This window comes from Lissotriton helveticus, chromosome 5_1, assembly GCF_964261635.1.
Source record: "Lissotriton helveticus chromosome 5_1, aLisHel1.1, whole genome shotgun sequence".
NCBI lineage: Eukaryota > Metazoa > Chordata > Amphibia > Caudata > Salamandridae > Lissotriton > Lissotriton helveticus.
The window spans coordinates 64,127,480-64,142,059 of record NC_136065.1 but is presented as its reverse complement, the minus strand read 5'-3'; the positions used below and the strand labels follow the sequence as shown (position 1 = coordinate 64,142,059).

The following is a 14,580-nucleotide window of genomic DNA, read 5'->3' as shown; positions in this document are numbered from 1 at the left end:
GCCTGCCCAGACGTGACTGGTGACCTGCCCTCACCAGCCTCACCAGGCCTGACTGGTGACTGGCTCTCACCGGCCTGTCCAGGCCTGACACGTGACCTGCTCTCACACTGACTCTGATTGGTCTGTCCAGACCTGACACGTGACCTGCTCTCACACTGACTCTGATTGGTCTGTCCAGACCAGACACCCGGACTACCTGTTTTTAGGTCGCGCCTGGGCAGCGCGTGCGCTGCTCTGCGAGGCATGCTGTATTATAGTATCCACTTGAAGCTCCGCCCACTCTCCTCCCATTTTTTTTAAAGGCTTTTTAATTGTCTTGGTCCTTTGTAAATGCTGGCATTTGATTTGTAAATAGGCTTGTTAGTCCCTCCTTAGTACCGCCTCGTCTTCATTTGTAACCTTCCATGGCTCCTGGCCCTTTTACCTCTGTTGTTCCACCGACTGTGTTATTTAGTCCGTAAGCACTCGTTCTTTAGTGAGTTTTGTCTTACTGCCGGCACGACGTGCTTTGCAGCAACATTCATTGCGCCATGCGCACTTTCACTTTCCAAGCAGCCGGGTCTCTCATTTAGGAGAGTTTGAGCTATTGGCATTGGAAATGACAACAGCTTAAACCCTGGCAAATGCAACACCGATTGCTTTACAAAGAGTTTTTTTGTGGGTTGTTTCCAAGCACCCCATGCCACACTTGCACTTAATAGAGGCCACGCCCCTTTCTTTAGAAGCAGCTCATCTAAAGAAAGGGGCGAGGCCTCTATGAAGTGCAAGCAGCATGGGGCACTTGGAAACAAACAATATTTGCAAATCATTAGTTCTCACATTTTCGAGAATTTAAGCTATTGACATTTACAGTGCGAGAACTCTTGCATTGCAAATGCTTGTTTTTAAAGGAGTTTCTTATGAGAATCAAAAGGGTCAATTAGGGGGAAGAGAGGAAGGAGTACACCCAGGGGCAAGGAGAGGCCTGCGACAAGGCCTGGAGCAAGACACAAGGGTCCAGGGTACCACCATCACCAACTCTCGGATAAGGAACTCGGTGATTCGGTCACTCCTAAGAAAAGGTACAAGCTTCTGTCCAGGAGAAACTGGTAATAACTTGCCTTTGAAAATAGATTTGTTTACACTTGTTAGTAGATTAAAACTTAAAAAATATTATTGAGATCTTTGTTCTAATGTGAGCATTGACAGTGGGTTAAAACTAAAACCTAGATGGGCGCCACAACTGACCAGCAGTAACCATCTGCAGCTTTTCTATAACGGTTGTTGCTCAAATTTGGATAAATAGATTAGTAAAACAAAAAATCGATAGAGATTGTGTAGAAATGTTTTTACTTTAGGAGAACCAACTGCAGGAAGAAAAAACTTGATGATAAGAGAAGCAGATAAAGGAGGAAACATTGTGGTGATCGAGTTGATTACGATAACGGGCTCTATGGTCAGCCGAGTGCCCCCTTGTGTTATCAGAGATTAAGTGCGAATCCTATTTTCGAATTCACTAAATTAATTCATGGTAATTTGAAAAATTGGCATAATGAAGGATTACGTCATGATGACGAATACCATTATCTAGTTGTCGATCGTCCTCGGTGCCCATATCTTTAAACGCTGCTTTTTCTGCCTGGTAGACCTATCATTTCAGGAAGTGGAGGACCAAGAGAACGCATTTCTGAGTTTCTATATATTATTTTTAGAGGTGGGCACAATTTGCAGAATTTGGCTCAGCGAAGTTCCGCAGAGTTACAAAAATACTCTGCAGGATTCCACAGAGCTCCGCCCATAGGCGGAAATAGACATGTTGCGCTGCTCGTGCTGCCATTTAGGGTCAGGAGTGTGTTCCGCAAAAAAAAATCAGCACAAAAGGCAGCACGGGCATGCCAGCGGGCACAGGTACTCAAGTTGATTTTGCTGCCACCGGAGTAGATATTCGGACTACGGGATGCCCATTCGCTTGCGCTCGCCAACTTACTGTTTTGACGCGCGCATGAGAAAAATTCCACCGCATGACAGTAGGTGGAATCTGGCCGTAACGCTGCATTACAGGAGTAACAGGCAGTCACCAATATTTCGCCAGCGGAACAAAAAATTTCGCCCACCCTCATTTTTATACGACCATATGCGGAGAATTTACCATCTCACATCAGAAATGTAAAACATATTTTGAATTTGCCGAGTGATGTAGTGTGGGAATCGGGTATGATAATGGCTACGCTTGACATTGTGTCAGTAAAACAAACATCACTCATGATGGTATTACGGCATTGAGATATACTTTTTGACACCAGGGGCCTTATTACAGTAAGTGCCCTCGGAGCACAACAGGCGTTTGCGTCTGCTTTGCGTGCCTCCGGGGCACTTTGGTAGTACAGAAGGGGGCGCAGACGCTTATGCTTCAGTAATACCGATAGCCCTGGCTCACTTAAAGTGCCAGCTCTTCCTTCAGGTGGCATTCCCTCGTTTGCATTGGGTCATGCCCTATGCAAATGAGGGAATTCCTTTGCCTCTGCTCCCGCTCCATATTACAGACGTCGGCGCAGAGGCAAAGAAGCTCTCAGGGGGCCACCTTCTAGGTGGGGCACTGTGAGTGCACCCCCTGAGAGAGGCCCTCTGGAGAGTGAAAACGGGGTCCTACAGACCCCCCCAGACATCCCCCTTGCAGACAGGTGAGTCAGTGAATGCACTCTTGACTGCACTCACCTGCAAGGAGAACTCTAATACCCTTCAAAAGTGCTGGCGGGTTGCCGCCTGCCCTGTGAAAACACACAGCGGCTGTAAAGCAGCCACTCCGTATGTCACATAGTTCGCTGCTACCCTGGGGAAGTGCATTCATTATAATAGGGCGCATTTTCATTGTTTGCACACAACGCACTTTTTAAAAGGTGCACCCGGCGCAAATTGAAAATGCGAAAATTTGGCCCATGATCTATAGATCTGTTGGATCATTCATAATGATATGTCAATTTCGGTGGTAACTCTGATGCTCGAGTATAATATCTTCTTGTTCAGTGATGAATGGCTTAGACAATTACAGAGTACCGCAATGGGCTACAGGTTGTCTCCTTCCTATGCCCATTTATTTATGGGTTGGTTTGAGGAAGGGCAAATCTGGGGTCCTCACGGTTTTATGTGGATACATCTTATACACTATTGGAGGAAGTTTATTGATCACTGTTTTATGAATCGGACAGGTGATAAACTTGAACTTGAGTTTTTCTGAATATCTTAATGAGAATTATCTTAATATGTCTCTTACCTATCAATAAATTTATGAGCATATAGTGTTCTTAGAAGTTGTAATATACATTAAAGGCAATAAGATTCATAGTAGGATGTTTCGGAAAACCACCTCTTATAATGGGCTGTTACAAGCCACAAGCCCGCATTCAAAATGTCAAATTAATGTTTTACCTTATGGCAAGATGGTTACAGCAAGGCGCAATTGCAGTGGCGATAGTGAATTTCCAAAAAGCGTATAGGATATGGAACAGAGATTTACAATGAGAGGTTTTGATTTAGATATAATTACTTCAGCAAGGTATCAATTCTTATTGTTAGACAGAAATTCTTCTTTACGTGCCAAAAGTGTTCATAAGAGAAGAAAATATACAAATAAAGTGAGATTGAGCCTCAGACCGTACCAAACACAAACCAAAATGGCGCCCTAGCCGCAAAGAACCAAAGCAAACTCACCTGGTGCTCACAAGCCAAACAAATGTATTCTCCACTGCCGACTGTTCGAGCCAAACGGTCAGATCCAAGGGTTTCGCCATTCAAGACCCCAGCTGGGATGACCACTAGGAGAGGCACCGCCCGGTCGGACAGACGCTGCAGCTGCGAGTATCAGATTCTCTCGTGCCGGGATCTCCGGTCTGCCCGTCCGACCCCAAGTGGCCCGACCTCATCACCCGTCTGTGGGCGAGGTAGGGCCACACCAGATGGGGTCCCTGTTTGGGCACCAACTGAAGAGAGTGATCCGAATCGGGTCACTCGCGACCACCTCTTAGCCTTTCAAACAAATGAAGATGCGGTCAGACAGTAGAGAATACAAACCAAATGTATTTATTTGTCATGCACTCAAGTGTAGTCCTGTCAGACCAGCCTCCTTGGATTGCTGCAGAGGGACTGAATAAAGTTTTCAGTTGTGGAAGAGTAATAACTTGTATTGTAGGAGACAAGTACTTAACGAGCTGTGGGCATAGAGAATAACCCAGCACTGTTCAACAGGGAAATCTTCTTCTGATCTTTTTAGAGGAATGATACTCAATACCTTTCTATCTTCAGGGTAGATGTGTTGGAACAAGGGGAATGTGATCAAAGTCCACAGGGTGAGTGGAGAAAGAAAGAGTTGAAGTGAGAATGAAGCATAGTTTTATAGGAGAAAAACTGTAGGTTAGAATAAGATTAGTGCTAGTGATAAACTTGTGATAAAGGCTCTCTAAGGTGTTTTTTTCCACCCTCAAAATGTGCACATCCAATGAAAGTAGGTGAATCATCGCAGGTCGTTTAAGATCCAGGATGGAAGGCTGTGGGATTTCAGCAGAGTAGGCAAGTGTGGGGAGAGCGCAAGATGGTGTGTGGATGGAAAAAAGACACGTTTCGGAGGATTTGATGGCTGCAGAGTATGCAAAAAAGCTTAATTGGTGATTATCTCTGTAGAAAATAATGAATTGCTTTGTTTTCATCTGATGATCTTTTGATGTAAATACAATTTATGATCTTAGAGGATCCCTATTTTACCAAAGGTGGGAGGTGAGTCAAGATCTTGGAGTGTGGAAGACACTGTCTGGAACTTTCTAGATTGAATCTTCATTGCCTTCAGACCCTTGCAGAGACATCAGTGGGGTACTTCTAGAACCCTTGTACCAGGTGTCTGACTCCACTGTTTGGAGCCATTTACTCTTTCTGTTTTGTTATGTATTCATTTTTATTACGCAAGTAAGTGGTGACAGTAACCGGTTAGTAACTTTACAGTTTGGGACACACATTTATCTTATCATTGCATTCCAAGAAGGTAACCATGATTCGCCTAATACCTAAGGTGATAATAACCACTATTACATTTTTCTTAAAAAAAAGACTACCAGAGAAAATAAAATACAGTATTTATCTAGGTTTTTGTAACATGCTGCAAACCTACATGTGAGAACCTCAGAGCGCTTTTGGCGATGGGAACCCGAAGGCAACAGGGACTTACACTGCCTCAAAGGCGGGTCATATTCCATAATACATCTGTGTAAGATTCAGGCTACCAGACAACACTTTTATATGTTTGTATTTCCCAGAATTAGCTCCAAAAACGAGATCTTTGATGGTAGGCCTTTTCCTAACATGAGGGAAAGCGTTGTAGCTTCAGGCTGGGGTTACATGATAACGTCACAGTATCTTGACTCAGTCCTTCTGTCATCAAGACTGGTTTTGTGTAGTGATGTAACCAGATTAGCGCTGTGGTGTTCTTGACTGATGCTGCTAAGGTTTGCACATGTGAAGCTGTGTTCTGTGCTGCTGTATTCTGGGCTGGGCTGCCATGTTCTGGGCTCAGTTTTAGACTTGGAAAGCTGTGTTCTGGGCTACTGTGTTCTGGACCTGCGCTGCTGTGTTCTAGACTGTCGCTGCTGTGTTCTGGGCTGGTTCTGCTGTTGCTGTGTTATGTGCTGCAGTATTTTAGACTGGTGTTGCTGTGTTCTAGACTGACACTGCTGTGTTCTAGACTGGTGTTTAATGTGTTCTAGACTGGCACTGCTGTGTTCTAGACTGGTGTTGTTGTGTTCTAGCCTGGTGTTGATGTGTTCTAGACTGGCACTGCTGTGTTCTGGAATAGCCCTGGTGTGTTCTAGTTGATCTGACCCTGGCTCGCTTCTTTTCACAGATGGAGCTCTCCTTCAGTGAGAGTGACCTCGAGCGGATCTTCGAATACCCCTCGGAAGAGTCCCTCCTGGAAGAGTTTGGCCCCCCTGAGGAGACTGAGGCCCAGCCCCCCAACACCCAGAACGACGACGAGGAGGAAGAAGAGGTCCCTCAGAACGGCTTGGCCGGGTCGGGCAGCGTGGGGCACATCATGAGGACGAAGCCGCTCATCGTGGGTGAGTGATGGGGGTTGGGAGTCAGGGGTCAACAAAGAGAGGCTAGAACCACCTGAGGGCCTGTGTCCGACATGTGGAGGGAGTCGAGGGGCCCGTGTCCAACAGGTGGAGGGAGCACATGTCTGTAAGGGGTGAGTGGCCCGTGTCCGACAGGTGAAGGGAGCACAGGTCTGTAATGGGGTGAGGAGCCCGTGTCCAGTTTTGTGATATGCTTGACCGCAGAGTTGTATGAGGTCAGATGCTTGCATATAGAATGTTGTGAGGTCATGGAGCGTTATGAGGTCACAGAGAGAATGTAGGACAATCCTTGTTTAGAAGTGCGTTTGCAGGAATAGCCGGTTCCAGCCTTGCCCGTGGCAGGGGAAAAACCCATTTGTGAAATGGTAGCTGGGGGAGTTTGAGTAGCATTGGTGAGTGATTCTGGGGCACCATATACTATAATCAACAAAGATACTTGGACAAGCTTATTTTACAATAAATTAGGTTCTAAATATTCATCCACAGTTTCACTGGGGAACCCATAAATCTCCTGGATTCCTGCACATTGCTGTTCGAGTTCAAAGGTAGAAAGGTGGAATGTAAATTTTATGTGGCAGTATCTGTTCCATGTGTTCTGGGATGGTGGGATCAAGGATATTTGGGCATTTTTCGTGATCCCAACAGGTGAGACCCAGTATTAATTGTAAGTGATGACAAAAGGGAGAGAATTGAGGTAGTTAACACATTTCCCAATATGTTTGCAGGCAAAGTGGGTGAACTTAAGGGATTCAACCTCAAAATTGTTTTAAAAAAAGACGCACATCCATGAATACACAAAGTAAGGAACATTTCTTTGAGTGTGAAAAAGAAAGTGGTTAAAGAGCTGTACAAGTTAGTTGATATTGGGGTGATTCAGCAGGTAGAATCGTCAGATTGAGTAGCTCCCCTGGTTGTGGCAGGGAAAGCTAATGGTCGCATCCGCCTGTGTGTGGATCTGAGAGAGTTAAACAGGAGCATTTTTGTGGATATGTTTCCCTTAGCCCGAATTGATCAACATTTATTATTAATAAAGGGGATGAGGTGGTTCTCCACAATAGACCTCACCTCAGCCTACCACCAAGTGCCACTACACTATAGAAGTAAACATCTCACTGCATTTATTACCCCCATAGAGTGCTTCCAATTCAAAAGCTTACAATTCGGGTGAGCCTCGGCTGCTGCCATTTTCCAACATCTGATGTCTAAGCTGTTCCAGGGCAGGAAAAATTTTATCTTTTTTCAAGATGGCATCTTGATAATGATAAAAGACAAAAGAGAACATGACTTAGAGTTGTGTGAGGTAGTCAAAACTTTGGAACGGTATAGTTTGATGGCAGAGGAAACCAAATACAGGTTTGCTGAAAACACAATAACATATTTGGGACACAAAATTAGTTATCACCCCAAAAAGGGAAATGGTTTATGCTATAAGTAAGGTCCTTTTTAGGATTCACAGAGTTTACTCTGGGAATATGTTTCACATCATACAACTGCTGAAGAAGGGTAGTAAACCGCTCACCCGCCAGTTTGTGGCATGCTTCATCATTGGGCTGTGCTCCTCGTCAGGCGGGCGCTGCAATGGCCGACCAGCCCTGCAAATAGCTTTTGATTACCCAGTGAGTCTAGAACATCAGACTCAAACCCTCAGAGTTTTGTGCGCAGAGGGATCTGTGCAGGTAGATTGGCTGAAAGTGTGAAGAAAGATTTAAATTAGCCAGTGGACCCCAAAGCCTTCATATTAAAGGGGCCTTTGTGAAGAGTCAAAACAGTGAAGTCCCCTCATAAAATAATGTCCCCGGAGGTCACTGGGGGATGGCCGACATGTTTCTTGCCTACTTTTGGCCTGTGCAGGATCAATGGCTCTTCATCAGGACCAGACAAAAATGCCAAATCTACACAAGTGGGGTGCCTAGTAGGAGAATCACCGAAAGCCCCCATCAGTTCACCCAAAACTGGTGTCCCATGTACCAAACCATATCCAGTACTAGCCTCTTGTGCCGACACTGGAAGAACAAGTGTTGCAGTGTACGACCTGAAGTCACAAACAAACAAGACAAGCCACATGAAATCGTAGTGTACCTGCGCAGTAGTAGCTGTGGAGCAGGTCCTTGGTGCAGTAGCACTCAGTCACAAGGGGGGGGGGGCGTTGTGAGTGCAAACTCAGTGACAAGATAAAGCACAGTGAGTGCACACTCAGTGACAAGAGGAAGCACAGTGAGTGCACACTCAGTGACAAGTGGACGTACCATGAGTGCACCCATAGTGACAAGTGGATGTACCATGAGTGAACACTCCATGACAAGAGGGGCTCACTGTGAGTGCACACTCAGTGACCGGGGTGGGGGGGGGGGTACAATGAGAGTACTCTCCTTGAATAGGGGGGACCATGGTGAGTGCACACTCAACGACAAGAGAGCCCAATGAGTGCACACTCAGTGACAAGAGGAAACACTGTGAGTGTACACTCAGTGACAAGGGGGAGCATGGTGAGTGCACAATGTGATGAGGGAGCACCATGGGTGCACATTCTGTGACAAGCGGGTGCACTATGAGGGCACATCTGTTGCACACGGAATAACAGGACTGAGTACTGTGGGAGCGCGCTCAATGACAAGAGAGAGCACTGTGAGTGTACACTCAGTGACAAGAGGCAGCACTGTGAGTGTACACTCAGTGACAAGAGAACGCACTGTGATTGTACACTCAGTGACAAGAGGGAGCACTGTGAGTGTACACTCAGTGAAAGAGGGAGCACTGTGAGTGTACACTCAGTGAAAGAGGGAGCACTGTGAGTGTACACTCAATGACAAGAGGGAGCACTGTGAGTGTACACTCAGTGAAAGAGGGAGCACTGTGAGTGTACACTCAGTGAAAGAGGGAGCACTGTGAGTGTACACTCAGTGAAAGAGGGAGCCCTGTACACTCAATGACAAGAGGGAGCACTGTGAGTGTACACTCAGTGAAAGAGGGAGCACTGTGAGTGTACACTCAATGACAAGAGGGAGCACTGTGAGTGTACACTCAGTGACAAGAGAAAGCACTGTGAGTGTACACTCAGTGACAAGAGGGAGCACTGTGAGTGTACACTCAGTGACAAGAGGGAGCGCTGTGAGTTTACACTCAGTGAAAGAGGGAGCACTGTGAGTGTACACTCAGTGAAAGAGGGAGCACTGTGAGTGTACACTCAGTGAAAGAGGGAGTGCTGTGAGTGTACACTCAATGACAAGAGGGAGCACTGTGAGTGTACACTCAGTGAAAGAGGGAGCACTGTGAGTGTACACTCAGTGAAAGAGGGAGCACTGTGAGTGTACACTCAATGACAAGAGGGAGCACTGTGAGTGTACACTCAGTGAAAGAGGGAGCACTGTGAGTGTACACTCAGTGAAAGAGGGAGCACTGTGAGTGTACACTCAATGACAAGAGGGAGCACTGTGAGTGTACACTCAATGAAAGAGGGAGCACTGTGAGTGTACACTCAATGACAAGAGGGAGCACTGTGAGTGTACACTCAGTGAAAGAGGGAGCACTGTGAGTGTACACTCAGTGAAAGAGGGAGCACTGTGAGTGTACACTCAGTGAAAGAGGGAGCACTGTGAGTGTACACTCAGTGAAAGAGGGAGCACTGTGAGTGTACACTCAATGACAAGAGGGAGCACTGTGAGTGTACACTCAGTGAAAGAGGGAGCACTGTGAGTGTACACTCAGTGAAAGAGGGAGCACTGTGAGTGTACACTCAGTGAAAGAGGGAGCACTGTGAGTGTACACTCAATGACAAGAGGGAGCACTGTGAGTGTACACTCAGTGACAAGAGAGATCACTGGGAGTGTACACTCAATGATAAGAGGGAGCACTGTGAGTGTACACTCAATGACAAGAGGGAGCACTGTGAGTGTACACTCTGTGACAAAAGGGAGCACTGTGAGTGTACACTCCGTGACAAGAGAGATCACTGGGAGTGTACACTCAATGATAAGAGGGAGCACTGTGAGTGTACACTCAATGACAAGAGGGAGCACTGTGAGTGTACACTCTGTGACAAAAGGGAGCACTGTGAGTGTACACTCAGTGACAAGAGAGAGCACTGTGAGTGTACACTCGGTGAAAGAGGGAGCACTGTGAGTGTACACTCAGTGAAAGAGGGAACACTGTGATTGTACACTTAAGCGCTGTGGCTCGGCTCTCAGATGGGAAATGGGAGGCTGGTCATACTCCCCATAAGACTGTGTAATGCAGCTGGTGGGGGACATGCAAAGTGGGCATGAACTGTTTGGCCGGCCTGGAGGGCCGGCTAAGCAGTCGTGCCCACTTTAAAGTGAAGCAAACACTCCTCCTCCTGGACGTCACAGGAGCCCGGCCCAGCCGTACCCTGTCGAACCTGGCTGATACTGAAAATAATAACAGAAATATCTTCCGTTATTATCATTTTATTTTTGCTTTTACACTGCTCAGAGAGCTGTGGGGCGACACTCCTCCGCCCAGCACTGGCTAACTCAACAGGACCACTCAAGTCAACGCGGTCCCCGCCTCGTACTTCAACACCCTGAAGATGCTGAAGAACATTTTCAAATGTCTCCCGATCAACACACGGAAAACCGTCATCCACGCTACGGGAACACCCTGTGTGCCAAGCTCAATAGAAATGCACCCAAAGCCATCCGACCATTCAGAACACGGTGGCTAGAGTCACTCTCAACCTCCTACGCCGTGCTCACCTCACACCACTCCTGAAAGAGCTCCGTTGGCTCCCCATACACAACCGAGCACAATTCAGACTCCTCACCCACACGTTCAAGGCACGACATAACACTGGCCAGCGTACATCAACCATCGCATCTGCTGTCACAAAACTTCAAGACACCTCTGCTCGTCTGGACTCACACTTGTGCGCATCCCACGCATAAGGAAAACCAAGTGCGGTGGCCGATCCTTCTCCTACATCACTCCGAGAGCCTGGAGCGACCCACCACTACATATAAGAGTGTCTTCCTCACTTCTTTTATTCTGCAAAAAGCTGGTGCCCTGTCTTTTTCCAGGAGCCCGCTACACCTTAGGATGGGCTAGAACACACCTGCTCAACACCAGTACACCTTCCCAGGTGATAGTGCGCTCTACAAATCTGCATAACTCAGTGACAAGAGGGAGCACCGTCAGGGCACACTCAGTGACAAGAGGAAACGCTGTAAGGGCACACTCAATAACTAGAGGAAGCACCATGAGGGCAGATTGAGTGGGAATAGGGAGCACCAAGAGTGCACATTCGATGACAAGAGGCAGCAGCAAGAGTGCACATTCTATGATTCGAAAGCACCGAGGGTGCACATTCGATGATGACAGGGAGCAGCAAGAGTGCACATTAGATGATGAGAGGGAGCAGCAAGAGTGCACATTCGATGACAAGAGGGAGCAGCAAGAGTGCACATTCGATGACGAGGGAGCAGCAAGAGTGCACATTCGATGAGTCGAGAGCACCGAGAGTGCACATTCGATGAGTCGAGAGCACCGAGAGTGCACATTCGATGAGTCGAGAGCACCGAGAGTGCACATTCGATGAGTCGAGAGCACCGAGAGTGCACATTCGATGAGTCGAGAGCACCGAGAGTGCACATTCGATGAGTCGAGAGCACCGAGAGTGCACATTCGATGAGTCGAGAGCACCAAGAGTGCACATTCGATGACGAGAGGGAGCACCGATAGTGCACATTCTATGACGAGGGAGCAGCAAGAGTGCACATTCGATGACGAGGGAGCAGCAAGAGTGCACATTCGATGAGTCGAGAGCACCGAGAGTGCACATTCGATGACGAGGGATCACCAAGAGTGCACATTCGATGGCGAAGGAGCACCAAGAGTGCACATTCGATGAGTCGAGAGCACCGAGAGTGCACATTCGATGACGAGGGATCACCAAGAGTGCACATTCGATGGCGAAGGAGCACCAAGAGTGCACATTCGATGAGTCGAGAGCACCAAGAGTGCACATTCGATGACGAGAGGGAGCACCGATAGTGCACATTCGATGACGAGAGGGAGCACCGATAGTGCACATTCGATGACGAGAGAGAGCACCGAGAGTGCACATTCAATGACGAGGGAACAGCAAGAGTGCACATTCGATGAGTCGAGAGCACCGAGAGTGCACATTCGATGACGAGGGATCACCAAGAGTGCACATTCGATGGCGAAGGAGCACCAAGAGTGCACATTAGATGAGTCGAGAGCACCAAGAGTACACATTCGATGGCGAGGGAGCACCAAGAGTGCACATTCGATGAGTCAAGAGCACCAGGAGTGCATATTCGATGACGAGAGGGAGCACTGAGAGTGCACATTCGATGACGAGGGAGCAGCAACAGTGCACATTCGATGAGTCGAGAGCACCGAGAGTGCACATTCGATGAGTTGAGAGCACCAAGAGTGCACATTCGATGGCGAAGGAGCACCGAGAGTGCACATTCGATGACGAGGGATCACCAAGAGTGCACATTCGATGGCGAAGGAGCACCAAGAGTGCACATTCGATGAGTCAAGAGCAACAAGAGTGCACATTCGATGACAAGAGGGATCACCAAGAGTGCACATTCGATGGCGAAGGAGCACCGAGAGTGCACATTCGATGAGTCAAGAGCAACAAGAGTGCACATTCGATGACAAGAGGGAGCACCGAGAGTGCACATTCGATGACGAGGGATCACCAAGAGTGCACATTCGATTATTCAAGAGCACCAAGAGTGCACATTCGATGAGTCGAGAGCACCAAGAGTGCGCATTCGATGAGTCGAGAGCACCAAGAGTGCACATTCGATGAGTCGAGAGCACCAAGAGTGCACATTCGATGAGTCGAGAGCACCAAGAGTGCGCATTCGATGAGTCGAGAGCACCAAGAGTGCGCATTCGATGAGTCGAGAGCACCAAGAGTGCGCATTCGATGAGTCGAGAGCACCGAGAGTGCACATTCGATGAGTTGAGAGCACCAAGAGTGCACATTCGATGACGAGAGGGAGCACCGAGAGTGCACATTCGATGACGAGGGATCACCAAGAGTGCACATTCGATGGCGAAGGAGCACCAAGAGTGCACATTCGATGAGTCAAGAGCAACAAGAGTGCACATTCGATGACGAGGGATCACCGAGAGTGCACATTCGATGAGTCAAGAGCAACAAGAGTGCACATTCGATGACAAGAGGGAGCACCGAGAGTGCACATTCGATGACGAGGGATCACCGAGAGTGCACATTCGATTATTCAAGAGCACCAAGAGTGCACATTCGATGAGTCGAGAGCAACGAGAGTGCACATTCGATGACGAGAGGGAGCACAGAGAGTGCACATTTAATGCCAATGACATAAAGCTTCCATTCGAGTGGGAATAGAACATGTTTGGAGAGACGGGGTGATATCTTGAGCCGGTGTGGTCCACTCCACAGGGGGGCTCTGGCTGTAGCGGGAGCAACGACCCATCCTCCCCCTGCTGTGTCCCACATGGAAGGCGCCCATCCCATCCCAGGCCTGGGTCACTTCTATCCTGCAGAGGGTGAGGGAGGGGGTTACAATGCCATGAAAGGCGCCCATCCCATGCCTGGGTCTGTTCCCTTCTGCAGAGGGTGGGAAGGGGGTTACAATGCCATGGAAGGCCCTTGTCTGTTTCAGTGGAGGACTGGACCTCCTGGGACCCTCCCTGCTCTACTGGGGGCAGCTCCAATGACCCCTTCTTCTCTGTTCCACAGGGGCCAACTGCAGCAGGAGATGACATCACCCTGTGCCTAAGTGTAGAACATGCCTTAGGATTGGGGATGGGGGCTGAGGGGCTGCAGCAGGGACAGGATTAGCCTGACAGGAGCAGGGCCTGTGCTCGGATCCCCGTTCCCGCCAGTCCCTGCTGGAACCGGAAGCAGCTGCCCTGGAGCAGTGACCTGCTCTGAACAGCGCCCCCAGCAGTGATCTGTGGGGCTGCAGCGCCCTCGTGTGGTCACGGAGGAGAATGCAGCGTGCAGCTGTTTCTTCAGGGTCTCATGGGCACAAACAAGGGCCCTCCTCGTCCCACGAGGGCAGGTTACCTTTATTGCTTCAAATTCTGACGATTCTTAAATTCAACATTCAAACGTTTATTTTTAAATCCGGTTCCACATCAATAAATGGCGGAGTGTGATGCGGGAGGAGTACCGCTCAGAGGAGGGGGCAGGGGGTGTTGTAGTGTTGTAACTCCAGACCCACACACGTTACACCAGCGGTGTCCAGCCCTGGGTCACCGAGTTAAGCGCTCGCTGCTGACATTACGCGCTGTGCCATTAATGTCCATATAAAGTCAAGCGCTCTTTTAAAGCGTGTCCTTTACAGCGAAGTTGTGTGGTCCCTTTGTCAGATTTTAGGCAGTGGCGTAACGAAACTTGAGGAGGCCCCCCTGCAAAAAGTACACAGCGGGGCCCCTGGCCCCGAAACCACTCAAGAGCTCTCAGGCCAGGGGCTGCCACCCTTGCACAGTGTCC

The 14,580-nt window shown here is 48.4% G+C and overlaps 1 protein-coding gene across 1 annotated transcript in view; it reads left to right on the top strand.

Moving 5' to 3' along the window:
• Window positions 1–14,580, top strand: part of PPP1R18 (protein phosphatase 1 regulatory subunit 18) — a 97,295-nt gene that overhangs the window by 76,639 nt on the left and 6,076 nt on the right. Inside the window, exon 2 of the mRNA XM_078641710.1 lies at window positions 5,864–6,077. Coding sequence (XP_078497836.1) covers window positions 5,864–6,077 — 214 coding nt within the window. The remainder of the gene's footprint in view (window positions 1–5,863; window positions 6,078–14,580) is intronic.